At 47.7% G+C, this 15,409-nt stretch overlaps 1 protein-coding gene across 4 annotated transcripts in view; it reads right to left on the reverse strand.

Annotated features, from left to right (window-relative positions):
- PSD3 (pleckstrin and Sec7 domain containing 3) overlaps positions 1–9,630 on the reverse strand; it is a 570,605-nt gene extending 560,975 nt beyond the window's left edge. For all 4 annotated transcript variants that reach the window (XR_009517869.1, XM_060001190.1, XM_060001195.1 and 1 more), the window contains exon 1: positions 9,039–9,630. Coding sequence is in view for 3 of the 4 variants with exons in the window: in XM_060001190.1 (XP_059857173.1) it covers positions 9,039–9,362 (324 nt within the window). In the remaining variant the exon portion in view is untranslated. The remainder of the gene's footprint in view (positions 1–9,038) is intronic.
- Positions 9,631–15,409: the final 5,779 nt, after the last annotated feature.

The following is a 15,409-nucleotide window of genomic DNA, read 5'->3' on the forward strand; positions in this document are numbered from 1 at the left end:
TTATTTCTTCAGCAACTTTATTCATCCCTAGCATGGCCATAGTCACAGAAAGCAACAGTATCATCTCTGAACACACAAAATCAGAAGAGGGACTTCCCTGGTGGCAAAGTGGTTAAGAATCCACCTGCCAGTGCAGGGGACACGGGTTCAAGACCTGGTCCGGGAAGATTCCACATGCCGCAGAGCAACTAAGCCCATGCGCCACAACTACTGAGCCTGAGCTCTAGAGCCCACGAGCCACAGCTACTGAGCCCGCATGCCACAACTACTGAAGCCCACGCGCCTAGAGCTTGTGCTCCGCAACAAGAGAAGCCACCGCAATGAGAAGCCCGCGCACTGCAACAGAGTAGCCCCCGCTCACTGCAACTAGAGAAAGCCCCCGAGCAGCAACGAAGATCCAATGCAGTCAAAAATAAATAAATTAATTAATTTTTTAAATATCAGAGGAAAAAAAATCCTTTCTAAAACTTGTGAGATCTTCTGCTAGCTGAGCCACTCTATCCTTCCGCTGGATGAGCCCATTCAAAACTTCCACTGGTTGAGCCCACTCAAACCTTCCGCTGGATAAGCCCACTCAATCCTTCTGCTAGATGAGCCACTCAGAACTTCCGCTGGATGAGCCCACTCAATCCTTCCGCTGGAGGAGCCCACTCAGTCCTTCTGCTAGATGAGCCACTCAACTTTTACTTTATGCAATTAACAAACTTGCCTTACAATTTAAACAAATCTGCTGTCTAGTTTCCTGGCCTGTGGTATATTAAAAAAAGTATATTAGAGGTAGACACACTAATAGCAGCAAGAAGGGATAGGCCAGCATGGAGAAAACTAAAAAGTTACTAAAAGGCAAAAAGAACTGAGAAAACAGAGTATTCGGGGCATTAAGCGTAGAAGCAAACAGTCTCACAGATCTGAAGTTGCCAGCAAGCAATACTGCAGTTACAGTAATTGCTTAAGTTATCAAGAAAATTAAGTTATGTTGTATACATGTATATGTATCTAAGGAAACAGGGAAATAGTAAATGTTAAGTCCTCCTTCGAAAAGTTTTTATCCAAAATGCTATTTTTACTGTTATTTTAAAGGGCAAGCAAAATTCGGTTTTCTAAGAGAATTGATTTCTGTGGAACATGTTAGAGGACCTCTTCCTCCCTCCCTCCCTCCTTCCATTGTTTCCTTCCTCCCTCCCTCCCTCCCTCTCTCCATCCCTTCTCACAGAACTGCCTAGCTAACCATGTCTCTTTTACCTTGAGCAGCTAGAAAGCACACAGCCAAATGTGACTTTCAAACATACTGGCTCTGTTGGCCTTTATGTTCTTTTGGGTTCTTTTCCTGATCTTGACCTTTCTTCATCTTGACACTTATTTATGTTTTCCTAGAACTGATTCTTTATTACTGTTTACCTTCACCATTATTTTTATTATTTTTTATTATTTGTGCTATAGTTATTTTTATTATTATTTTTATTATTTGTGCTATAGTTGTAGGGCACTTTAAATCCTTTATGGAAAAAGATTGAGATCTCTCTGCTTGTGGCATGAGATGGATGGAGTGACATTTTAACTGTTACTTCATCATACAATCAGATTGATAACTCAGTCAAGAGTAACCAAGCTTCTTGCAGACAAAATGGAATTTTCAAATGACAGAACATTGTAAGTGCTTGAATAGGGTCCTGGAGCTTTTTAGCTCACGATCTGCTGGACTTGGTAATTCAAAGGTTAATACAAAATCACACATCCTGAAAATTGAAAGTTAAATTCCAAAAAGTTAAAATTGACTAAATATAATCACAGGATATGTGCACAACACAAAGGGCAGCCAAAAAAGAGCCACAGCTGCTGATTCCTTTAGAACGAAGGAGAGTGAATTTCCTCACAAAGCAGGCTGCAGCGGCCCAGCAGTGGTGACACGGTGGAGCCAGGGTTCTTTCCTTTGCCCATCTCGTGTTTTCACTGATACGGTTCAGTTCAAGGAACATGGCTTCCCCTCACTGTCCTGACTTCTCGGATTCTGTGAGTAGCCCAGGGAGTGGCTGTAATGTTGAACAGATCACACATAGAACCCAAAGGGCTACAGAACCCTGCTTTCACTGAAGGACTTATATTTATGTAAATCATGTAGCATTTTACAGTCTCTAAAAGTCTGCAAGGAAAAAAGTCTTTGAAAGAGAAAACTTACCATATTATGCCCAGTAGCAGATTCTGGAAACAAACCTATTTATAAATCATATCAGGCAATAATTTGATTCTAATACATTGCTTGTTCAGGGATGCTTTTTAAAAAAAATCTCCTTAAGAGCTATAAAAACTGGCTTCCCTAAAATCAGAGAGGGCTCAGATAGGACATTTATAGAAAGCAGTGACTTTATAAATTTTAAGTGAAACTCCCTGAAAGTGTCTTTGTCATCTATTGGGTTGGCCGTCCACATCTGCCCCCTTCTCTCCATGTCCCATCAACTTCTAGGACCTGTGCCTCACACAGGTTTACATGGTTATAACCACCTTTGGGCTCTCAGTAGATCTGATAGCACCATATGAGCTGTCCCCACCACAGTAGGTTGGGTGGGCACCAACCCCCAACCTGCACTGGACCAAGAAGCCTCTTTGCAGGGGGATTGGGAAGCAGGTCTGAGGAATCCCAGTCTTTAACGAGAGGAGATATAAATCTGGGAATTGTGGGTGACCATATTCCTCCCCCTGGAATAGGGGAAGCAGATGTGCAAAAAGAGAAAGAATAGTTCAGAGAAGAGTGCTGGTAAGGGCAGAGAGCAACAGGTGAGTTGAAAAGAGAGACCTGGGGCTTCTCTGGTGGCGCAGTGGTTAAGAATCTGCCTGCCAATGCAGGGGACACAGGTTCGAGCCCTGGTCCAGGAAGATCCCACATGCCGCGGAGCAGCTAAGCCTGTGCACCACAACTACTAAGCCTGAGCGCCTATAGAGCCCGTGCTTCACAACAAGAGAAGCCACCGCAATGAGAAGCCCGCACACTGCAACGAAGAGTAGCCCCTGCTCGCCGCAACTAGAGAAAGTCCACGTGCAGCATCGAAGACCCAACGCAGCCAAAAATTTAAAAAAAGAAACAAAAAAGAGAACTGGATGCCCTGGAGCCCTCATGCCAGGTGATCCTGACGCAGCTGCACCCCCACCCTTGGTTCTACACACCCAACACTTACAGGCAAGGGTTCTCCTCATAATGAATCCCCCTCATTGGGGTTAAGTAGCCTTGAGGGTTTCTATCACACACAACCAAGAATCCTAACTAATCTACAAGTGATAGAACACTTTTGTTCAAGGGCACAAAACTTGAAAGTTAAACTGAGGCAATTGTTGGAACTGATTCCAACTGGCTGAGTGCGGACAAGCCCCTTCTTCATTCTGGGCCTTAATTCTGGAATCGATTTCCAATATTCCCTTTGCTAAGTAATTAAATCACGGGACTAAAAACACAAAACAATCCCTTTCAGCGAATGTATTTCCTTTTAATATGGGAGAATAACAAAACACAACTCCTTTTTGTATAGTTATAAAAGACTCAATTCAGTATTTTGTCCAAATCTCTCAGGGCAAACCTAATACTTAACTCGTGCGACCAATATTTTGTAGAGAAATTTAACACTTGAGATTAGAAAATTGGGTATATATTGGTGTAAATTGTTTAAAAATGTATTTTGGTTCCTTTTTAACCTCTGGATCCTGGAGAGGTATCTAATTTTACCAATAGAGGAGTTTCCCAACAGTAGTGACTTCTAAACATGATGGATTTTTAGAGATTTGTCATCAAAAGCTGTAGCTTTGGTAGAGTTTTCACAAACACAGGTGCAAATGGATTGGCAAGAATTTAGAATCTTGAGCTAGTGGGAAGCAAATCACAGTCTGATCTTTTCACATTTCAGATGAGAAGTTGAGACCCAGCGTGAGGAGGTCGCCCTTACTTAGCTAACTTGAACCAAAGAGGGGGCCAGACCTGGGTCCCAGCTCCCACCCCGAATCGTTTCTACAAGTCTCAGAGGCAATGTGTGAAGTGGTCCGTGTGCTCTCCGCCCTCTTGTCCCATCAAGATGTGGAGGTGAGATGGGGCCATGAGGGCGGCTCCTGCACAATGACGACAGGACGTCTGCGTGAACGTCGAAGGAAGGGGTAAGGAGAGAAAAAGAGTGAGAGAACATTGTCATGGGAACGCCGAGGCAAACCACAAGATGAAAAAGAGTTGAAACCCATTCTGCTACCTCAGGTTTTATTTACTGAAATAATAAATCAAGACATCTGTGTCAAAACCAATGCAGTGTAAAACAGACTAAAGATAAGCTTTTGAATCTGATCAGCACTGTCTTCTAAATACCAGAATCCTTTAAAAGTGATACCACTGCACATTTATCTACATCACTGTTCAAATTACTATATGGCATTTATGCAAGCTCTCTCTTCTAGCTTCTTTTAAAACTTCTAAATTGCTCACCAAGAATGACTAATATAATGACAGAATTATCTAGAATTTTATCTTTCTATGAGCAGAACAGTTTCTAAACTCACAACAGGCCAGAAAAGTCAAATTGGCTTAAGAAATTAAGCATTTACTCCAGATGAGATCAACGACCTCCTCCTGGGGATTAGGTGTACCTGGGGGTCAGTACTGAACTTCAGAGGAGAACTTCATTCAACTCGAATCTGGTCAGAGAAAGAAATATCAGGCTTTAGGGAATAGACAGCGAACGATTGTGGCCCTAAAATTTTGTGGTGGGGATTTGTGTTACTGCCCAAAGATGGCACTGACTCCTATCACTGGATGTTAACCCCCTTCCAAGTTTCATTCATTCAACTGATTGTTCAGTGCTGGTCCTATAGAGAACATCCCAGCTCCCGCTGAAATCCCATATCCCCTGAGAGATGCAAGCCCGCTAAGGGTAGCTTCCTTGCCCTGGAGCCGTTTGACAAAATAATTAATATTTAGAGACAAGCGGAGGTAGGTGAAATTAAATTATTTTCATACTTTTATTTCCTTAAACAGTTTCATTACCTTTCTGGATTCGAAGATTCATACTTATCCCAGAAGGTCAGAGCTGGAAAGACCTCAGAGGTCAGACGGGGTAACCTTGCTTTGCTCAGTGAGTCGTCAGGGCGCTTAGCTAGTTGGCTGGCAGAACCAGAGCTTCATTTCATCTCCTGAATCCCAGTGACAGTGACCTTTTCTCTAAATAAAATCTCTCTATCAAAAATTGATACACTTTACAGACATATTTCAGACCCTGTTTTTATTTTAAGGCAAAACAATCCAAGACACAGAGGGTTAAAGCTATTCTCTCTGATCTGCTGTGTACAAGTGGACCCCCCTTCCCCTCAGCACCTCAGGGAATAACTGCTCCCTACCCCCGTCCCTGTGCCCCCGCCCCCAGCCTCCAGGGAGGCCCTTTCTGCCCTGCTTATTCTCACTCTGTCTTCTAAACCCTGAACACTCCTAGCAGCTGGTGATGAAAACTCAAAAAGCTAACTGTTTTTGAGATGAGAGAGGAAGAGAAGAGGAAGACCAAAATAAAGAGGTAAAATCCTTGGGAAATTTAAAGCTACAGGTGGGGTTTGTAGAAATGGCATTTGGGGGGAATTTTTAATATTACTTACTGCTAATTTTCTTTCCTTTTTTTTTTTTTTTTTTAAGTTGCTTTCTTGGGAAGGGAAGCTGTGAAATGGCTCTTTTTATTTTTTTTCTGGCTGCTTCGGGTCTTAGCTGTGGCATGCGGGATCTTTGTTGAAGCATGCGGGATCTTTTGTTGCAGCGCCCGGGCTTCTCTAGTTGTGGCGTGCGGGTTTTCTCTTCTCTAGCTGTGGCATGCACGTGGGCTCCAGGGCGCATGGGCTCTTTAGTTTGCAGCATGTGGACTCTCTCGTTGAGGCATGCAAGCTCAGTAGTTGTGGCGCGCGGGATTAGTTGCCGCGCGGCATGTGGGATCCTACCTCCCTGAGCAGGGATCGAACCCACGTCCCCTGCACTGGAAGGCGGATTCTTTACCACTAGACCACCAGGGAAGTCTTTCTAATGTCATTTACACACCCAAAGTCATTGTAATTTCAAAACATAAAATATGTAAGATAGGAAGACAGTTTAAAAAATGGAAAATTCCCAAAATGATTGTAGAGAAAGCTATTTTCCCCTCTCATTTGACTTGTGTCTGTTTTCTGTGTCTTTGTATCTTTAGCCCCAAACTCAAGTCACATATCAGCAAAGCTAGGTCACTAGACCTGATAGTCCTGAAGCCCCTTCTCCCATGTCCCAGGAGTGCTTACAGGACCCCAGTCCCGCGGCTGGTGGGCTGCCTTCCGAGGAAGCCTCGCCCTCTCAGAAGGCAGTGAGAGCAGAGCTCCAGCCTCTGCATGGACCACAGGAGCTCTGTCCAAGCTGCTGCATCCTGGCCTCAGGACGTAGCAAGTCACTGACCGTCCTCAAGCATCTGTGTCCTCATCCACAAAGTGGGCACAATGATAATGTATAACTTCACAGAGTTGTGAGGTTCTGATAAGAAGGAATCATGCTTTGGAAGCTCTCTGTAGGGCACAGAGAGCTGTAGTTTTCACTAAAGCCTAGTCATGGTTTGGATGAAGAACTAAGTGATTGCTGTACCCGCTCCTTGTGATACTTGGATACATCAGCAATGCTCACTCTGGACCCCATTTGTTTCAACAATAAAGGAGTAAATTTAGCCATTTGGAGAAGAAAGTCTACACTTAGGATCCAGACTATTTTGCTTGAGAAGTTGATACAAGGACCTCCATCCTATGATACGCATGTAGGAATAGATTTCGCTTCCACGTAAGCAATATTTCACTTTAATAAATGTAGTAAATAATCACATTTGTATGAGTGTATTGAGTGAAAGGCCTCTTCACTGGTAGCTCACAGAAGACATTTTTAACCAGTCTGCTGTCACTATGCGGTGACTCACACAGCTAAGTTCCAACTCATGCGAGGACAGGGCGGTGCTTGCGCACCAATCTATCAGACCCAGGGAAACCGTCATGTGCCCAGGGCTGGGCAGATGGAAACCTCTCTTTGTTGATTTCTTCCTTTCTCTAACACCCAAGGCCAGGCAGGGGTCACCTGGCTAATAACAGCCATGAGGCACCTGAGGGACTTGTAGTTCTGAAGGTGCTGATTTTCCAACTCCCTCTTTGCTGTGACAGAGACCATCACACAGTCTGACCAGCATGGTCAAGGTTAAGTTTAGCCCTGCATTCTCCCCTGACCCCAGAGTCCCCAAACTGACCCCTCTAACTCCATGCTTCCCGGTCCTACCTGCTGTCCCACTGACTTTGCTTCTCTTCTCTCCCCTAAGATAGGGCTACTGAGGGACCCTCACTGGCCCCGTGGCGACTGCCAGGCAGGTGGCATCCTCAGGGCTTTCTGATGGGAAAACTGAGAGCTCTGGTGGTTTGCTCAAGGTTAGGAGTTGAACCTGGGGTTTCCAGGATTTTAGCCAGGAATCTTGCCATCCTTGCTTTAGATGGGGCAGATGTCTGGGGATCCATTAGCAAAAGTGGCTAAATGGGGCAGACAGGCAGAAATCTACCCACTTGGAACACGTCCCACAGTGCCTCTCCCTAGAGGACTGGCAACAGCTCTGAGGTTTTCTTATACCTGGAAGGCGGAGGAGAAAGGAGGGGAGATGGAGTTTTCAAGTCATCAGAGCAGCATTAAAGTACACAAACAACTACCGTGTGACCCCACATTCAGAGACTGGGCTCTGACTCACGGATATGTCATTCCTCTTAAATCCCTGTAGGAAACGCAAGATACAAGGACTAGGATGGAATGTAAACCATTTCTTAAGGAAGCATGCTAGCATTTCTCTTCTCCAAGAGTTTCCCTCCAAAGAGAACTTGAGCTCATCTTTTCTCCCTGATTCTCTACTGTGGCTGTAAGGGCTGCCTGTTACGGGGAAAGGGGCAGGAAGGAGGGTGTAGAGGCACGCAGGAGGGAGGCACAGGCTCCAGATGATGCAGCATCACGTCCACACCTCTGGGAGGCCCCTCTCCCGATGCTGTGAATTTCATCCATTTCTCTGGTGACTTCCCCAAGCGTCCCTCCATGTGGACCTTCCACACAGTCCAGCAAGAGGCCCCTCCTCCATCTCATCCCACCAACCCCTCCCTCACCCTCATTGCCTGTATATGGACAAAGTATAGCAAGATGTCCGTGCTATCGGGAAAGAGAAAACAAAAGCATAATTTTTAATTTTGTCCACCCATTTTGGGATCAGTACATCTGAGCTGGGTGGAGAGGGGAGGCTGGGCTCAAGCACCAGCCCAGAGAGGAGGCTGAGTGGAGATGCAGAGAATAAAATGCGAAGAGCAAAGAGTAGGCTTGGCCATGACTGGAGCTGGGAGAGACGCTGGAAACCACCCAGTGCTACCCTTTCCCTTCTGGTGGGAAGGGAAGCAGGGCCTGGAAGCTGACGCCAGGAAGAAAAACATCGACCTGCCGGCAGGGGTGGAAGGTGGTCCACTGGGTACAGATGGAGCTGAGTTCCAAGACTGCACTCCAGTTCTGGAAACCTCGACAAAACCCACCGAAGGCTCCCCAAGTCCCCCTCGCCCATTCCGGAGAACAGGTTTTGCTTCTGCCCTTTCCTTTTTGGGAGCAAGAGGAGGATTTTTGCGTAATCACTTCCCAATTCCTTCATCTGGAGTTGGGGATAGGAGCCTTTGTCTTTCGGGTGGCTATGCAGCTTAACACCCAGCATAAGGGCTGGCACAGCACAGGGCTCAACAAGTGTCCGTGCACCGCCACCAACCTCCCTCTCCGCTTTCCCATAAAGGACGCTAGTCTTTGGCAGAAATCTTGGGAAGGAGCGATACATTCTCTCCTTCCGCAGGATAAGCCGCTCGTGCAGGGAAGGTGGCGGAGCACAGAAGAAGGAGCCAGGCCCACAGCGGACAGGAGACCCCAGTGTGAGGAACTGGGGGCCCTGCGGGCACATCGGCCCCCTCTCTCCACTCTTGCTTCTCTGGGAAGAGCTCGGGTCTCAGGGATTCAGCCACGCGCACTTTCTTACCTTGAGAGGCAGGGCGGCAGGCGGGGCCGGGCAGCTCCTGCTGGTCTGGAGGAGCGCACGATGCCTGCCGAGCCTGGCGCTCCTGGGCCGCGTGGACGTGCCCGAGCCCTCAGCGCTCCGCGGGCGCTCCGGGCAGGGTGCCGGCGCCTCGCCACTTCCCCCGGACCGGGGGCTTTCAGCCGCGGCGGCGGCAGCCAGGGGCTGGGGAAGGGAGCCTCCCACGGCGTCCTGAGCCTTCGGGTCCGTGCCCCACACGTGCCGCGGGGCAGGACCGCCCGGCCAGGGCTTCCAGCCCGCGGAGGGACTGCGGCCACCGTCGCCCATGCCGCGAGCCGGGCTAGGGGGTCTGCATGGCCGGGGCTGCCGCCGTCCACGGGTCCCGGAGGCAGGGCATCTGCGAGCGCGCCCCCTCCTCGCATCCACGTCCCAGGTTTTCTTCTCTCCCTCTTTCCCCTCGTCGGGAGCAGAGCAACTGGGAGCAGCTGGTGCCTCTGTCCCACGGCCCTGCCTCTGCGGGGGAGGGGCAGCCGGGCCCCGCGGGAGCCCGAGGGCCCGGCCTGCCGAGAAGCCGGTCCCGGGACCCGAGAGAAAGCGTCCCTCTTCCGGGTCCCCTGCGGCCGCAGTCCGGGCGGGAGCCAGGGCGGGGCGGGCGCGCGCCGGGGTGGGCCGCAGCTGCACGGAGAGGAAGGAAGTTTTCATCTGCTGCTGCTCAGCCATGTCCTCCAGGGGCTCGGCTGGTCCAGCCGAGTCGACTTTCAGACCTCGGTGCCCAGGGATGCGAAGGCCGGCAGCTGCGGGCAGGCGTGACCTGGCCCCATGGCTCCACGACGGCCTGAGGAAGCAAATGATACACCTTCAGCCCAGGGGGAGTCTTCCCCCTGGAGTGGGGAAGGAGTGGGGATGGAGGTGACCCAGCCGCGGGTCAGGACTGTGCTTGAACAGACAGGCTGGGGGAGCGAGGCTGGGAGGGGACAGTTGGGACTCGGCTGCCCTCTCCCTGGTGTGTCTGATGGCTTTCCTTCTGTTATCCGGCCCCCTCCCCATGTTTGAATTGAAGACACTAAAGTTACTAGTTTCCATGCTTATCCTAAACTCCATATTAGCGACACCTGTTGTTTGGTGTCTGACACTGAGACGGATGCATGTAAAGATGAGCCCCCAGGACACTTCAAAGCTCACTTTCAATCTACCTTTCTCGCATCAGTGACACACAGTTGTAGACAACTTTAATGTTTTAATGAATTTCCACTTGAAATCATGTGGTTATTCAGGAATTCCCCAGGGGGTAGTCCCATAGTCCCACAGCAAAATACTAGGCATCACATACACACACACACACACACACACACACACACACACAGAGATAGATAAGTAGAAATAAAGAGATAAAGATGAAAAAGAGAAAATAAGAAAGAGAGAAAGATGAAATAAGAAAATCTATCCAGGTGACAAATCAAGCAGGAGGTTTTTTGTTAAATTATTTTAAGAAATACTTTAGTTTTCTTAAACTGTGAGAACAATAGGAAATCACCTGAAAATTCATCCAGTAATTCACATTTAGTGGGCTACTACAGGCTCAATATCCCTCACAATGGAAAAGAGCCCTTTGAGTCCTGCTGACCTTGATCCTGGGGACAGCATAGCAGTGAGTGGAAAAGGTCTTTTCTTTATCAATTTGAACTTGACTGGGAGGGAACCAGGAAATGATCCTCTGAGACAAACTGGCACGTGGCCTGGAGTGCTGGCAGCAAACTAGCCTGAGCCACAGCCTCCCAACTCCTGACCATGACCTCCCACAGGCAGTGTACCTTCAGTGGCCGAGGGCACCGGCCCTGGCTGACCACCGCTGGCCGGGGCGGCTCCTTGGAAATTCTCAGCCTGGGTGGATGGCGCCCTGTGTTTGTTTTCCTTCTTAAACATCTTCACACAGCTTTTCCACCCAAGTTTATGGAGGCTTCTCCTTGTTTCCAGACAGCTGACAAATGATTCAGTCTACATGTGTCCAGAGCTGTCTGGGCCAGGCTCTGGGCGCTGTAGCCCTTTTATAACAAACACCATGACAGAGAAAATTGCAGCAAAACATATGGCCAAGTCTCAGACTTATCCATTGAAATTATGACATATTGATTTGATTATATTTATTTTCAACAAAAATCCCATGTGAGTGATGTCTAGGCCTCTTTATGTAACTCACTCTCCTATAAAAGAACTTACTTGGACATTGTAACCACTCAACAAGTATTGTACTAGTTGGTTAACCGATTAACTCTGAATAAGGCCAGTGGGGAGCTCTGTCTTCCTGCAGAACAGGAATTTGGGGAGAAGTACCGTTGTCTTGTCTTAGCTTCCAGGGGTTCGAGCATCACACTAGGTGCTCTGCATTTCTGTTATTCACAGTTCAACCCCATCCTGAGAGGCAGGGGGCAGTGTTTCCACTGCACAGGTGAGGAAGGTGGAGCTCGGGGAGGGGAAATGATTGCCTTTTTACCACAACTGCCCCAGATGGGCAGGGGCTTAAGGAACCATCAGAAGAGAAGTTTCACTTCAACTCCAACCTGCAAATAAAACAATGTACTAGGGGCTTCCCTGGTGGCGCAGTGGTTGAGAGTCCGCCTGCCAATGCAGGGGACACGGGTTCATGCCCTGGTCCGGGAAGATCCCACATGCCGCGGAGCGGCTGGGCTCGTGAGCCATGGCCGCTGAGCCTGCGCGTCCGGAGCCTGTGCTCCTCAGCGGAAGAGGCCACAACAGTGAGAGGCCCGCGTACTGCAAAAAAAAAAAAAAAAAAACACAACAAAGTACCACAAAGTCTGTGGTGGTGGTGAGTTCAGGACAATTCTCTCTTCCGACTTGTTATTAGCAAGGCTGCCGCAGAGATGATTACTGCCAAATGTTTCATGTCTAGGTTGTTTGGGCTGGCCTGGGAGGAGAGTAAACAAATGGCGGGGATGCCACTGGGGGGTTGACAGGAGGGCGGAGGGACTTACCTGGAGGACACGTGTAAGACACCTCCTTAGTATTGGGGGGACTTTTAGGGAGCTGGGGTTCTCTGTGAGAAGTAGGGGCAGGTGCCAGAAAAACATGGGTTTCTGCTGTGATGTAAATAGCAGAGGGACTGAGAGCACGAGCTTTGGTGCTACACAGACATTTTTCTGAGCCCACTGTGTGGCTTTGTGACCTTGAGCAAGTTACTTAACCTCTCTGATAATCAATTTCCTCTTCTCTGCGTTAACAATACCCACTTCATAGGGTTGCTGAGAGGATGAAGTGGAAGTGTCTGTCAACGCCTTGTTTAGCATAGTATCGGGCACAAAAAGGTTTCTCGATAAATGTTAGCATTTCTTAGAATGCATATGCACACACTTTTCAGGCCTAGGAAGTTTGGTTGACCCAATGGAACAATTTGAGCTGTTGCATGAAATCTTTTTTTTTTTAAACCTGCAATGGCAATCATATGCAAGTTTGTATGCTTCCTATCTGATGGGTGAGCATCTGAGACCTGAAGAAGTCACTGCGATGAGGGAAGGGTTAAGGTTAGGGTTAGCAGTGAGTTTGGGGTCTGGAGGTCTGACATGATCATTTATTAGCTGTGACTCACAGCAAGTTTCTGACCCTCAGTGGACTTACCTGAGCAAAATATATTTCTGCCCTTTCTGTCTTACAGAATTGTTTTGAAGGTCAAAGGGGATAATCTGTGTAACAGTACTCTGTAAACACAAAATTAATATTTATTAAGTCTTTACATCAGGATGGGTGTTGTTATAATAATATCATTAATAATAACTCTAAACTTAACCATCGTCTGATTTCTCTGAAAACTCAAGATCTCTTTGTCTGAAAGGATTCTAAATTGATTTCATATTTCTCCACCACCACTGACCTTCAAGATTCATAAGGTGTGAAGGCAAACAACAGATAATTTAAACTGGACTCTATTTCTGCTAATGACCTCTTCTCATCACTTCTAGCGAGAAAAGAAGATTCTAGAAACTTAACATGGGTGGAGCGGGGAGTGGGCACTGAGGAGAGATGTCAGGGCTTCTCTCTCTCCAACCTTGTGACAACCTCATGCAGTCGGCAGCTGAGCCCCCTTCCAGAGACGCAGAAAGAGACTGAGAGCACCGGGGTCCGGGGCTCGGGCGCAGCAGCGGAGATTTCATCGGGTCTGGATCCCTCCTCCCCTCTCTAGACCGGTGGATGGTGCACACAGCTGGTCCAGCCCGTCTGCTCCTCTCTCCAAACCTGGGCTCCCTGGAAAGGCCCACCCATCCACATGAGCTGCCTTGCTGCCCAGGGAGCTACTCGCTAAAGTTGTTTCTCTAGCGTTCTTAAGAGCTTAAATGATTTAAGATTGTACAAAATGGTACCTTATCAAGATCTGTTGTCTGAATTGAAGAAAAGTAATTCTCCCAAGAGTAGTGATTCCAGAGAAAGAGTGTTAGAGGACCATGTCCCGGGGGTCCCAAGGGCTCCTGGAAATATTCCATTCAGGAGTGACATCCTCTCCACACGCACTCATTCTCTCAGGGGAGTTCACACCACCCGTCCTTGGCAACTAAATTTGGAGCCTTCTGGAGTCCCTGTGCCCAGTTTGGTCGTGACCTTCCGGCATTAGCTCCTGATAAGAAGAGAAGAAGGTGGTAACTATAGTCCTCTCCTGCCAAAGGATATGTTTTGGAAAATGCACTGTTTAAAAATAATTTTCCAAGAATTTTCTTCCTTCTTTTTTTAATTTTTCTTTTTTATTTTTGGCTGCATTGGGTCTTCATTGCTGTGTGCGCGTGGGCTTTCTCTAGTTGCAGCGTGTGGGCTTATTGCGGTGGCTTCTCTTGCGTAGCATGGGCTCTAGGCGTGCGGGCTTCAGTAGTTGTGGCTCGCGGGCTTAAACCGTAGACTCAGTAGTTGTGGTACCCGGGCTTAAGTTGCTCAGTGGCATGTGGGATCTTCCCGGACCAGGGCTCGAACCCGTGTCTCCTGCACTGGCAGGCGGATTCTTAACCACTGCACCACCAGGGAATTCCCGGAAAATGCATTCTTGATTCAAGAAAGAACGAGAGACAAGGCGGAGGTGGGTGTGGGCCTGAGGGAGAGCTTGGCAGAAATGAAGCCTGAATGGTTAGGGAGGCAGAGAGAGTGGACCCGAGCAGAACTCTGTGGGGCCCCCAATTACAAAGGCCTCTCCATGTCCCCTGCCTCTTGTTTGTAGAAAAGCTGAAGTCTCCCAGGCCTCCCTGAGTCCAAAAGAGTGAGCCCAAGCAGGTTATGATCAGGACAATAGGGTCCCAGACTCAATGTCTGATGCACACTCCTGAGCTGTTTTACAGATACTATACCTGCCACCAGAGGGAAAAAGCTCACTGCATGATGACCAGACTGCAGCCATGATATAATTGCCACACCCTGAGCGGTACTGAGTCTATGGCTAGCACAATTCCAAGAACTGGCCTCAAGAGAATGGGATTAGCACTGTTGCTCATGATCATCTATACCTTTGTGGGCATCAAAGTAATTATAGCTTGCTCTGCCCGTATACATAAGCAGGCAACCAAAACTGTCAGCAAAGAGATACTACAGACACATGTCAACATCTTCCACTCTAAGACCTCAACGCCCTTTCTCAGCATGAAGAAGTTACAGAAGATGTACCTTCGTTCCTAATCCCATAGAAAAGAAATGATATCTGATGGGGGCGGGGGTGAGGGGTGGGGGTGGGGGGGATTTGTAAGTAGCTCTTTGCAGGAAACTGTCCTCAGCAGGAAACCCCCTTTCTTGTTACTTTAGCAAAGCATCTTATGGAAAAACCCCGAACAAACTTTTTGGCTAACCCAATATATTGTAACTAACCTTAAACCAGGCACCCACATGCTCTGCTCATCTCCAGCCCAAGCACACTTTTCAAATCTTCTGATCACACAATACCTTGCCTAACTTGTTGGTTCTTTCCTTAGATCAGAGAAGTAGAAATGAAGAATAAGTAATTAACAGATGATCAGATCTCTTCCCTAGCTTCCCCTTCAGTAATCTTGTGAACAGACTGTGTGAACAACACAGCATCTAAAGAAAATCACAAGAAGTTGAGAAGCCTGCACGCAGTGGGGGAGGGTGATGACTCTGACCCCCTATCTAAATGATTCACTGAAATTATGCCCCTTTTTTTCCCTTTAAAAACTGTCATGGCTTAGTAGAATCTTCAGAATTGGTCTTGGGACATGAGTCCACCTTCTCCCCAGATTGCGGGCTTTTCTGATTAAAGCATTTTTCCTTTCTACCAACCACTGCCTCTCAGGTATTGATTTTTTGGTTTGTTTGTTTTTGTTGCATTTTTGAATTTTATTTTACTTATTTTTTATACAGCATGTTCTTGTTAGTTA

This window comes from Delphinus delphis, chromosome 21 (genome assembly GCF_949987515.2).
Source record: "Delphinus delphis chromosome 21, mDelDel1.2, whole genome shotgun sequence".
Taxonomy (NCBI): domain Eukaryota; kingdom Metazoa; phylum Chordata; class Mammalia; order Artiodactyla; family Delphinidae; genus Delphinus; species Delphinus delphis.